The sequence below is a fragment of the Mirounga angustirostris genome, unplaced genomic scaffold (assembly GCF_029215605.1).
Source record: "Mirounga angustirostris isolate CCGP_5_RB_7025 unplaced genomic scaffold, mMirAng1.0.hap1 SCAF_1, whole genome shotgun sequence".
In the NCBI taxonomy this organism is placed as follows: Eukaryota; Metazoa; Chordata; class Mammalia; order Carnivora; family Phocidae; genus Mirounga; species Mirounga angustirostris.
Genome location: NW_026991709.1, coordinates 12,097,144 through 12,110,263, shown reverse-complemented (window position 1 = coordinate 12,110,263; position 13,120 = coordinate 12,097,144). Strand labels below are relative to the sequence as shown.

The following is a 13,120-nucleotide window of genomic DNA, read 5'->3' as shown; positions in this document are numbered from 1 at the left end:
GGCTCCCTGCTCCACGGGGAGCCTGCTTCTCCCTCTGCCTGCCATTCCCCCTGCTTGTGCTCTCTATCTGACAAATAAATAAAAATCTTTATTAAAAAAAAAAACCCACCTATCTTGAACAATGAGAATTTATTTGGAAACCTTGTAAGTTGAAGGTACAGAGGGGGGAAGGGAAAAGAAGGGTGGAGAAAATATTTGGGCTTGTTCATAATGAAACTGAGGGGAAGGGTCACTAAGAAAAGTAAAGGCTGTCTAGATAGCAAAGAAAATATAACTGAGTACATTTTTAGTAAAATGGAACTATCATAAAGACTATTTTTAGGAAAATGGGAATGGGTTGTGAAAGCAAAAATTGCCACAATTCCGTCAAGATTGAGTATCTACTCCAGGATTAAATAAGCATACCCTGATTTTCCTCCATCATTCTTCAGAAAAGCACTGAACGTATCAGTTACTCCAGGCTATTCCTTTGTTTTCCATCAAAGAAATAAAAACAATCAACAAAGTAACTCAATAATTTCTACTTCAAGTAGTTTCTACTTCAGTTTTTCCTGTCTGAACAGATACAGTGAAGAAGATTGTTCTAACCTAACTGCACACACAGTTAACCACAAAATGCGACTGTTTGGAGAATAAAATTAACACCAGATGTTTCTCCCTCGGGATTTAATAGGCTGTTACTTCAGATCGTCTAAAAGTAGCCCCAAACTTTATTTATAAACTTTAAACAGAATCAAAATGAGAGTGTGAGGACAGGTGAGTGCAGGAAAAATTGGGATTAATTCATAAGACTGGCAGAGGTTATTTCATATGAGGTAATTAAATCTAAAATGGAACAGTGAGGGGCCCCTGGGTGGCTCAGGCATTAGCGTCTGCCTTCGGCTCAGGTTATGATCCCAGGGTCCTGGGATCGAGCCCCACATCGGGCTCCCTGCTCGGCGGGAAGCCTGCTTCTCCCTCTCCCACTCCCCCTGCTTGTGTTCCCTCTCTCGCTGTGTCTCTCTCTGTCAAATAAATAAATCTTTAAAAAAATAAAATGTAACAATGAAGTTGACGTTATGATCGAAAAGCCTTCCATCGTGGAAAATGTTGAGAACCTGAGTTCAATGTCAAACATCTGGGTGGGGTTCTTGCTCAAGTAGCAAATGTTACATGGCTTGATAACATCAATCTCTCCCTCTTTAACCTTGCTACTCCACTATGCTGACACACATCAAAATTTATATAATGGAAAAATTTAGCCTCTGTTTTTTCACACTGGCACCACCACAAGGAATACAAGAATCTCAGAAACTGTGTAATGAAACAGGATGCTCTGGTAATACTGGTCTATATACAAACACCAAAAGACAGATTCAACAGCTATTGAACCTGTGTAACAGGGAAAGCTTTCTATTAAGAGAATCCCACGTATTCTTTTTTTTTTAAGATTTTTTTTTTTTTTAAGATTTTTTTTTTATTTGAGAGAGAGAGAATGAGAGACAGAGCATGAGAGGCAGGAGGGTCAGAGGGAGAAGCAGACTCCCTGCCGAGCAGGGAGCCCGATGCGGGACTCGATTCCGGGACTCCAGGATCATGACCTGAGCCGAAGGCAGTCGCTCAACCAACTGAGCCACCCAGGCGCCCTTTTTTAAAGATTTTATTTATTTTAGAGAGACAGAGAACGCACGAGCAGGGAGAAGCAGAGGGGGAAGGAGAGGGAGAAAGAATCTAAAGCCAATGCCACAGAGCGTGAAGCCTGACGTGGGGCTCGATCCCAGGACCCTGAAATCATGACCTGAGCCAAAACCAAGAGTCAGATGCTTAACCGACTGCGCCACCCAGGCGACCCCCACAACGTATTTTTAAATGATAATGAAGGGCTCCATCTTTTCTTATAATGTCTGTAAGTGTGGATACAAACATTCCCCCCACCCCTTTTTAAGTGAGTAAACAGGAAAATTAAGTGATTTGCTCACAGGTACAAAATAAATTCATGGCAGAATCAAGAATGGAGAAAACAGCCACTACTTCAGTCGGTCTTCCGGCACGCCCTTCACTAGCCGTCATACCAGCATTTTACACGTCTGAGTAGAATGTATTTCTCTTTACGTCACAAAGATAAACTGTTTCTGTGACGGGGTCCACTTGAATAACTGAAAATGAACAACAAGCCAATTTTTATGGTTCATTTTCTCCAACTGATCTCACAATATTAGGATGTGTGAAAAACAGTATTTATTGCAACACGTGATGAGAGAGCGGCCACCAGTAATGAGCCTTACAAGTTGCTGGAAGCAAAACAAAGTTTACTGACATTTGGAGGGAAACACAACAACAGAGGAAGAAGTAATTAAACAAGAAGGTGTCTAGACAAAGGCACAGTGTTCCACAATCGCTTCATACCCTGTGCACGGTAAACCCGCTCAGAGAGCAGAGAGGGTAAAGCAAGATAAGGCTTGCATTAGAAGCTACATATTTATACCATTGCTATTATTCTGTCTTACAACAAAAGGTGCTATAAAATCCCTCTGGAGGAGAAAAGTGCAACACAAAGCCTGTATAACAAAGGAAAGCAAAAGTAGCAACAAGGACCCAATCATCCCTTTGACGTCTCCTCTCGCAGGAATACACATGGTGCACGGTGTTTCAAACTCAGCAAAAGAAGGTTTCGACTGGAATTATGGACTTTCGGGTTAAAGACATATTCTGCAGGAAGAGTCCACCCAAAGTTTGAGAGCTAGTGCAAAGAGACATTTGTGGTTGGTAACTAAGTGGAGATAACGCCTAATTTTTCACTAGGTCATAATAATTCCCTTTGGGAAGAAGTGCTTTATCTTGAAACTAATTATTCCAGTTTTTGCTATATGGTTCATGCTCTTACACTGCAGCTGTCTCACACTCGCTTGATGCTGAACTTTGTAGCGTCAGAGAAGAGCAGCCCGCCCAGAGAGCCCCACTGGACAGACCGTTGGGAGCTGTTTTTACCCGAAGCTGCTGAGCTATCGCACAGCCTTTTCACACTGACCACATAAAACTGAGCGCACCTGATCACGCATTACCCCTTCTCAAAGTCACGTTAGAGAAACTGTTTTTAAAAGAGGCTTTCAAACTAGTCCTTCAGGCATTTAAAAAATCTTCATATAAAAGTCCATTTCTTTAATACATAAGAACAAACATTTTTCCTTTTAAAAAATCTCATTTTTAAGCCAAAATAAATTACAACTTGCTGAAATACCCTTGTTAATGGCTCAGTGCTTATTTCAGATGCATGGAGCTAAATTTTTTTTTTTTTTTTGCACATCTTCAGAAATTAAAGATACTAAAACTAAAGATACTAAAAACAAAACTCTAAGATGACATGAAGATACAACCCTGGCTCAGGGAACAGATCAAGCTTTAAGTCTTTAGGAATAAAAAACTGATACTCATCATCCCATCTATATAGTTTTGTATATGTACATATTAACAATCTATTCAATGATTTTTAAAAAGGACAGAAACTTCATAAAACTATTTCAAAACTCAGAGCATAAAAGTGTCAAGAAACAAAACACTTAATGTACAATCTATCCCATTTGGCAATGTGTAAATTATGTTGAAAGAAAAACTTATCTACAAATATAACAAAACAAAAGGAAATGTGATCTAAGAAGTGCTTTCAGGTCCACAGCTCTTCAGTTCTTCCGAATTTGTAGATCAGAGTGCTAAAAGATATGAAAATAAATCATGAGGAAACAATGCATGGGAATAAGCAACAAAGAATTCATTTTCTAAATATGCTTTGACAGGTACCTCCCTGGTTCCTTTGTATCAATTTCTAAACAAAAAGACCGCAGTGGTGCTGGTCTGAATGTGCTTGTTTTGTACAGCAATTTGTTGACCTTGATGGCTAAACTTGATTAAACACGCTTTCTTAAAGCCTGGAAAGTTATTAGATAGGAAACTTGTAAGGAATAGGGGAATTTCTCATAGTGGCAGCATTAGGGCTCCTTTTAACTCTGGGTTTCTACAGCAACTGAAGAATCTTAAAAACAGACCATGCTGCAATTCTTCGTACATTTTCCATGTAATTACTGTACCAGGAGGCCTGGCAAGGCCGCAGGCTCTTAGCAAAGTGCTAGGAATGTAGGAGTCAAAACAAGGCCAATGGCGCTCACGAATAGAGCTGAGAGCCTGAGGGAGACAAATTCCAACAGCTAAAAAAAATGCTGTCAAGGCGATGCACCTGGTGCCGAGGGAGTGAAATAGAAGGATCCGCCGAGTTTAGAGAAGTCAAGAAGGTCTTCCAGAGAAAATGGCTGAACTGAGATCTAAAAGAAGAGTGGGAATGATCTCAGCGAAGTACGGCGGCGGGGAAAGTGGGAGAGGAGCAGAGAGGTGGGACACGCAAGGACCAGAAACTGAGCTGCAGGCATGTTGGATGTGCTGGATTTGAAATGTCAGCCACTCAAGATAAATAGGACACTGGACACACGGTTCAGACGTGGAGATAGACGTCTGTGACTCATCGGCATATATGCAATAATCGAAGTCCTGAGCATAAAGGAGCTCACTTAGAAGGAAAAGAGGCCCCGACTGGAGCCTTAAGAAACTGCAGAAGTGGAGGGCCAGTGGGTGGGAGGGCCAGCTGCAAAGGAAGCAGAGGCAGAGTGGCTGCACTCCGGTACTGAGAGGAGGCGCCCAGCTGGCTGCTTAACTTGCCAGGCTCTGAGCAGAGCGCACAGCTGATCACGCATTACCAGCCAGTGTAGCAGCCAGTCCCCATGAGCGCAGGCCTTTCTCCATGCAAGGTTTCTGTTCGTCCAACTGTCAATTACGTGGTCTCATCTACCCCCACCAAGGGCTGAATCTGAATCTCAATTTGATCTCTGAACAGTGCCTGTGGCTCCTGGGTGACTCAGTCAGGTAAGCATCTGCCTTCGGCCCAGGTCATGATCCCAGGGTCCTGGGATCAAGCCCCGCACTGGGCTCCCTGCTCGGCAGGAAATCTGCTTCTCCCTCTCCCTCTGCTGCTCCCCCTGTTTGTGCTCTCTCTCTGTGACAAATAAATAAATAAATAAAAATCTTTTTAAAAAATAAACAGTGCCTAAGATGTCTTCAGGAAAACTTAACTGTATCCCCCAGAAGGTTGTTGGTCACATGCCAAGAAACACGATCACAAGACAGCAGAAACTGTCAAACATCTTTCAAAGCCACGAGTGTCCAGGCCATGGCGCAGTAAGAGGGCAGAGCACAGCGGTCTCCCTGAACTGGGGGAATGGAGCTGAGAGTTCAGAGAGGCCAAAGGGGCTGGAATTTGGGAGGGAGAGTACAGACAGCTAGAGAGGGAGCACAGGAGATGCGCAGGAGGCTCCCCTTGAGTCTTCTGCCGAGTACTGATCAGCAGATGAATGCGAAGAAACTACCCAAGGAAAGGGAAGGAGCCACTCCCAGAGCTGTCACAGGGCCGGGAAGACTTCACAGTCTCCTAAGCGGAGTTGGGACGCCTCAGAATACACGGCACATGAAGGGCACCGCCTTGGTAAGGGGGCGCATCAGTCCTAGCCTCGAGCTGCTCTAGTCCTGCCCTCCAAAGCTTACAAGCAAGACTCAAAAGGCTCGAACTGTTTCCAAGCGACCCAAGTGCACCCAGAACAAAGCTCAAAAATGTTTAAAGGAATGCCAAAAAATCCAGCCCCCCACCAGCTGCATGCAAAGAAGCAAATGGGAGGAAAAAGACCCAAAATGAAGACAAAGTAGCAATAACAGGAACAGACTCAGAACTGACACAATTCAAGGGACCCTGAAATGGTTATAAACATACATCATATGTTCAAGAAGGTGGAGGAGAGCGTGAGCATGCTAAGAAATATGGAAAATCAAGCAAACGGAGATGAAATGCACATGTCTGAACTGACAGGTACACTGGATGGGAATGACTGTGGACACCGCAGAAGAGACTAGTGACCTTAAAGATATAACAGTAGCAAGTATCCCAAATGAAACACAGACAGAAAACAAAAACAAAAACAGAACAAAGCACTCATGGGTGTGGGATGACTCAAGCAGCCCGGTATACATGTAACTGGACTCCGAGGACAGTGGGATGGACAGAAAAAAAATCTTTGAAGAAGTAATGGCAAAAAGATTCCAAATCTGATGAAAACTAAACATACAGATCCAAGAAACTCAATGAACCCCCAAAAGAATAAATATGCAGAAAATTACATCACAGCACATCATAATCAGATTGATCAATATATGTGCTGCCAAAGGGAACACCGTAATCAGATTGCTTAAAAACAGTGACGAAAACAAAGTTCTTCAAGGCTTATATTCTAATGATTTTGTGAGGTTGGGGGGGTATAAATTTATAAATGGATGCCTAAAATACTTATCTTTACACTAAAAGACATTCATTCTGAAAAGCATAGGATATGAGCTTAAAATTTTTTTATTAGTAGGCTCCAATGTAGGGCTCAAAATCATGACCCTGAGATCGAGACTGGAGCTGAGATCAAGAGCCAAATGCTTAACTGACTAACCCACGCAGGCACCCCACGAGCTTCATTTTAGGGTTTTTTGGGGTTTTTTTCAGAAGACTACCCCTATAAAATACTTCTAATATTGTTTTATTTTTATTTTTACTTTTAGTTTTCTTAAAAACTTAACAAAAAAATCCAATTTCCTAACCAGGTTTTGTATACGGCATGCATAATATGTATTAATTCTGATTTCTTTCTGTTTTTCTTTTTTTAATAAAGGTACCTGATACGGTTTTTTTTTTTTTTTAAAGATTTTATTTATTCATTTGAGAGAGAATGAGATAGAGAGAGCATGAGGGAGGGAGCGTCAGAGGGAGAAGCAGATTCCCTGCCGAGCAGGGAGCCCGATGCGGGGACTCGATCCTGGCACTCCAGGATCATGACCTGAGCCGAAGGCAGTCGCTTAACCACCCAGGCGCCAGACAATTACATGGGAATTGAAAAGGTGACATATATAAATCATCCAGCTGAGCTCTCAGCTCATAGCAGGACCCCAGTTAAATAGTTTATGTATGCCCTTATACAATAGTGGAATTTTCACCTTTTCAAAGAAGTTCTAAACACTGTAACTAATTCAAGGGATTTATACATTCTGTATGCTGCTCTTATAATGAAGTAACATTTCTGTAAATGTTTCAGGTGTGGTTAAGAAATTAGGCAACTGGCAGCAGCTCTTTCTGCCCACGGGTCCTGTCCCCGTGCTTTAATAAAACCACCATTTTGCACCAAAAAAAAAAAAAAAAAAAAATTAGGCAACTTACCTAAAAAATATAAGTGCGTTTTGAAAAAACACAGCCAGTCCTGGATAAACATCGGTATCTGCACAAAGTGAAATGGATCAGAAGATTACACAAGGCAAATGGCAGTGACAAAGTATTTGTGCCACTCATAATGACATGCTCTAGATGTTATAAAATACGGCTATTATTCATTAACGCTAAGAAATCTATAATGAAATTGAAGGAAGAAAATGTCAATCTCGTTCTCCCAAAACAAAGGACTGTTCTCACTCTGGATAAAAGACGGTGAACTTCATAGGTTTTTTTGTCTACAGTAATCGCTATGCTTGTAGCTGAGCCAGAACTGCTGAGGAAGCAGCAGCTCCTCCCTTTACTTTCAATGGTCAATACAGCGCTCTCCCCTTTATCTGCGGTTTCGCCTCCCGAGGTTTCACTTATGCATGGTCAACCACCATGCAGAAGCAGACGATCGTCCTTCTGATTTCTCATCATCATCAGGTCAACAGTAACCTAAGCCTACGTCACATGCCTACGTCACTCACCTCCCTCCATTTCATCACCCAGACGTGTTACCATCTCACATCATCACCGGAATAAGAAGGGTGAGTACAGTACAAGATATTTTGAACTTATTATAGTACACTATTATAATTGTTCCATTTTATTATTAGTCATGTGGTTAATCTCGTCTTGTGCCTAATTTACAACTTAAACTTTATCATGGGTCCTTATGTATGGGGAAATCATAGTATAGTTAGGAATCAGTACCATCCACGGTTTCAGACGTCCATGGGGGTCTTGGTACATAACAGTCGCGGATAAGATGGGGGGGAAACTACTATATAGAAATATGAAATGTTAGAAAGGTACACATTAAATTCTTGATGATTTAATAGTCTGTACACTTATTTTCTTTCATGAATTCAGGAGTTTTATTGTGCAAATCTTACAGATACAGAAAGGATCATTTTAATTCTTCATCACGTTCTTTCACTGAATCTCCCCTGAAAGAAAGTTACTATCTTCAAAGGAAGAGAAAAAAAACTGGAAACTATTTAAATTTTTGTGGATTTTTAACTTTTATAAAACTATGAACTGTCAATTAAAAATACTAGACCTGATGAAAAAAACCTTCACTTTTTAGCTTTCGATACCATAGCAAACAATACAACAGCATGGTCAAGAGCTCCAAGTCTGAGACAGATCCCCGGATGTGAATCCTAACTCTACCAAGTGACTAAATGTATGACCATGGGCAAATTATTTAACCTTATTATGCCCTTAAGTTTCCTCACCTGTAAAGTGGGCACTATAACAGCACCTACCCCACAGACAGAGAGTGAGGAATGTATGACCACATAGAGTGCTTAGAACAGTACTTGGCCCATAAAGTGCTGTATAAATGTTAGCTGCTATTATGATTAGTAATAGGTCAAGAAAATCTGTACAGCAAAAGATCTGAACTATGTGTTAGAAATGCTCTCTGAAGTAAAAGCATATTCAGTTTATAAACAGAAAAGTATATATAATGAGTATTGCTGTAGGAATACAAAGATGAAATCCATAATTGAGAAATTTCTCAATGTGTACTAGTTCTTTAAAAATTAAAATACAACCAATGAGTGCACAACATTTACAAACGTTAATACTTCCCTACGCACCTTCCAGAAATGATAATTTATACCCATTTTCATAATAGAAACCAGAAAGTTTCACCTGTTGCTTGAAGTAACTAAGCAGACTTTCCAAGGAAATCAGTAATAGCACTTAAGAGTCAGGATAGAGTGAGATTAAGACACACTTCCCTATATGATTCCATTTATATGAAATAGGCAAATCTACAAAGACAGAAAGTAGCTTAGTGGTTGCCTAGGCCTGATGGAGAAAGGTAATGGGAAGTGACTGCTAATGGGTAAGGGGTTTCTTTTTAGGGTGATAAAATGTTCTAAAAGTAGATTGTGTGAGGCGCCTCAGTGGCTCAGTTGGTTAAGCGTCTGACTTTGGCTCAGATCATGATCTCAAGGTCCTGGGATCAAGCCCCATATAGGGCTCCATGCTCAGCGGGGAGCCTGCTTGTCCCTCTGCCCCTCCCCCCACTCTTACTCTCTCTTAAATAAAATCTTTAAAAAAATAAAATTGGATTGTGTGATGGTAGCATAACTCTAAATATACTAAAAGCACTGAAATATATACTTTAAATGGAAATTACATCTCAGTAAAGCTGTTTTTAAAAAAGCACTTTCGGGCGCCTGGGTGGCTCAGTCGTTAAGCGTCTGCCTTCGGCTCAGGTCATGATCCCAGGGTCCTGGGATTGAGTCCCACATCGGGCTCCCTGCTCGGCGGGAAGCCTGCTTCTCCCTCTCCCACTCCCCCTGCTTGTGTTCCTGCTCTCGCTATCTCTCTCTCTGTCAAATAAATAAATAAAATCTTTAAAAAAAAATTTTTTTTTTAAATTAAAATAAAAAAGCACTTTCAAGGACACCTGGGTGGCTCAGTCAGTTAAGCGTCTGCCTTCGGCTCAGGTTATGATCCTGGAGTCCTGGGATCGAGTCCCGCATTGGGCTCCCTGCTCAGCGGGGAGCTTGCTTCTCCCTCTCCCTCTGCCTGCCCCTCCCCCTGCTTGTGCTCTCTCTGTCTGTCAAATAAATAAATAAAATCTTTAAAAAAAAAAAAAAGCACTTTCCTTCACATGAGCTTCATACTAGAACTGTGTACTCCGTTAGTATTTTTAATAACTAAAATAACACTTTATTTTTAAGTAATCTTTACACCCAATTGGGGTCTCAAACTCACAACCCTGAGGTCAACAGTTGCACACCCTCCCGACTGAGCCAGCCAAGCACCCCTAAAATAACACATTTTAGATACACTTGATGAGCAGTATTATTTAAACAGTAGCCAACCACTTGTACTAACTTATTCTGTGCCAAGTGAAAAACAAAGTTTCCAAAGATTGAACTAGGAACTGAAGGGGTCCTATAACAGTATTAAAAGGTCAGCTGTGGGTAAGAACAAGGAGATGTGACAGTTAAGCAGAGTGACAAAGATTCTGGGGGTAGAGGGGTCAGAAGATGAGTAAGTGGTGTTACGTGTTATCTGAAACAGACTCCTGTCTTCGGAGTGAAGAGAGAGAAAGGGGTTCTTCTGGGACTGGGTCCTGCCTCTCCACCCACCCTGGAGGAAAGCTATGGTGCCTGGAGCAGCTGCTCAGAACGGTGCACTGAGAGCTCACGCCACTGAGTGGAGTGAGCATCAAGTTTCTGCATGAAGGCTACACACACATATTCAGTCTTACCCCTAAAAGCCTCCCCTGCACCTATGCCTGAAAAATTCCAGGCTGGGTTGGAGAGAGGAGATATCAGTGGAAAGATATCGGGGTTCACACCCGTGAGCAGAAATCCTTGAGGCAAGGTATGTTTTGGAATTCAAAAATTTGCACATTTAAGAATGGTTAACACAGGGCATAAATATTACAGAGCACCCCAGCTCTGTTTGGACCAGCATCCACAATCAAATACAACCACATTCTAGCAAGAAAATACGTGAATACTTATTCAATGGAATAAAGACCATAAGGAGCCCCGTCAACTTAGGTCAGGTTTTGCTGCCAAGCTGATTATGAAAAACCTGACTTTCAGCACTTTGTGGATTTTAGAATTACGTATAAGGTACTGCAGATCTGTACAGGCTTCTCACTTTACCACTTACAACCCTCAGTAAAAGGACCTCTGGTATAGAGCCTGGCTGTCCAGGGTAAGGAAGGAAATCAGACACTCTAGAGATGTCCAGTTACCTGGTCTTGTCAGTGGCTTAGATTCCACAACCAGGCTATCCCACTGCAATCAAGGACCCCACTGAGAAGTTTTATTAAACAACTTATGTATCTTCAAGCTAAGTGAATAGTTAGACTAAATTTTACTCCAGGTGGGGTTGACGGACTAAGCTAAATGTAAAAGACATATCTAAGTCTCTATGAAAAAAAACAGGAATAAATACTTACTTTGGGTAACATATGCACCAAAAAGAATCCACATGGAAGCAATAAGTGACCCAAACATCAACATGAAACCAATGAAGAGCCAAACTCGAGCACCTGCATGAAGAATAGGCTTTACGATTTCGCTCATTTCTACAGCTGTCTGAAGAATGCATTAACACTGGAAACACTATTAATCTAACACATGGTATGCATATCAAAGACAGTCACATATTTGCATACACCTGCTATAACAATGAACTGAATGAAGATTTAAAAGATGAACAATTAAAGGGGTTAAGCCATACTTGGGAAGAGAAAAAAGGAGAATCACCTTTCTGTGGGCTAGAGAAACCCTGGCAAACTAAGCTAGGGGAGCTTCTAAGTAATTCCATGACTAAATTGAGTAATTGATTAATTAAATCCTAAAGTCATCATTAGCTTTGCAGGAGGAGTAACCTGGAATCCAAGAGCCATTGATTTTAAATAGTAACATTTTACTTATAGACTATGAGCAGTAAAACATGACTAAAGTAGTACTTCTGGCGGTGACTTTAACTTCATTAAGGATTTAAATAACACCAAAACTTTTTTTCAAAGTTAATAAAAAAAATTTTACGTAATCCTAACTAGTCCTATATAAAGAGACTTTTTTCTCCTGCCTTCAAATCCCTGTCTGCCAGTGCATTTAAAACTCAAAAGTGCCTTTACCTGTTCTTCCCAAACAGCCGCTTTCATAGCTGTCCCCCCTCACTTGAGCGTTGGACACAGCATTTATCCTGGAACAACACAAGATCATCTCATAAGCTCGCATGCTGCTAAACCAGTCGCAGATATTTACATAACATTTAAAGAGAAACATTTCCGAATTAAAGTCAGTCTGAAAAACAAACTGAGGGTTCTAGAGGGGAGGGGGGTGGGGGGATGGGTTAGCCTGGTGATGGGTATTAAAGAGGGCACGTTCTGCATGGAGCACTGGGTGTTACATGCAAATAATGAATCATGGATCACTACATCAAAAACTAATGATGTAATGTATGGTGATTAACATAACACAATAAAAAAAAGATTTAAAAAAAAGTCAGTCTGAATAACTGAACATATCTTTTAACTTAACAGATATCCTAGTGGATAGAAATGTTACTCTCTACCTAAACTACACCCAGAAAACATAGTTAATTTTAAGAAATTACTATCACTTGTCTCCAGAGATTATGGAAGAGGGGTCAGTTTTCTGATTTCTTTGCCTATTTTACATTTATACACAAATGACTCAGGGTGAGTCATATTTTAAGGTTCTCATTATAATCAAGAGTTAAGTTCCTCTCTGTGTTAAAAGTCAAGTGATTTTCTCTGATCCATTTCTCAAAGTCACACATTTGATCTCTATATAATAAACAGGCTCACTTTACTCAGCCTCTCTTGCCATTTTTGTTAGAGCAAGATGCATTTACAGTAGAAATGTAGCCTCTTCTCAGCATCCTTAATGGATGTAAGTAGTTCCATCTTCTACAATTTAACTTTTTTTGAAATATCTTGTTTTTAGAGAGAGAGAGAGAGAATGCACGAGCAGGGTGGGGAGGGATGGGGGGAAGGAGAGAGAACCTTAAGCAGGCTCCGCATTCACCGTGGAGCCCAACGGGGACTCAATTTCACGACCCTGAGATCATGACCCGAGCCAAAATCAAGAGTCAGACACTTAACAGACTAAGCCACCCAGGCACCTGCACAATTTAACTTTTATAACTCTTAACAGTATAAGGAGATTACATAATCTTAATATTTTAACATAGTCCTTAAAATTAATAAAAGATATCCACAGAAAGTTTCCAAACTCTTTTATGAAATGAAATTTAACAGATAAACCCAAAAATGATTTAATAAAAAAGAAGAGTCAT

At 40.8% G+C, this 13,120-nt stretch overlaps 1 protein-coding gene across 9 annotated transcripts in view; it reads right to left on the bottom strand.

Moving 5' to 3' along the window:
• Window positions 1-13,120, bottom strand: part of TMEM50B (transmembrane protein 50B) — a 51,378-nt gene that overhangs the window by 14,483 nt on the left and 23,775 nt on the right. For 5 of the 9 annotated variants that reach the window (XM_064579302.1, XM_064579287.1, XM_064579323.1 and 2 more), the window contains 3 exons: window positions 11,934-12,001; window positions 11,247-11,339; window positions 7,268-7,325 (listed from right to left, as the gene is read on the bottom strand). In XM_064579302.1, the coding sequence (XP_064435372.1) occupies window positions 7,268-7,325; window positions 11,247-11,339; window positions 11,934-12,001 (219 nt within the window). Of the gene's footprint in view, window positions 1-2,271; window positions 3,687-7,267; window positions 7,326-11,246; window positions 11,340-11,933; window positions 12,002-13,120 lie in introns of those variants that run through there. The other 4 variants (XM_045902528.3, XM_045902529.3, XM_064579319.1 and 1 more) reach the window with 3 other exon arrangements.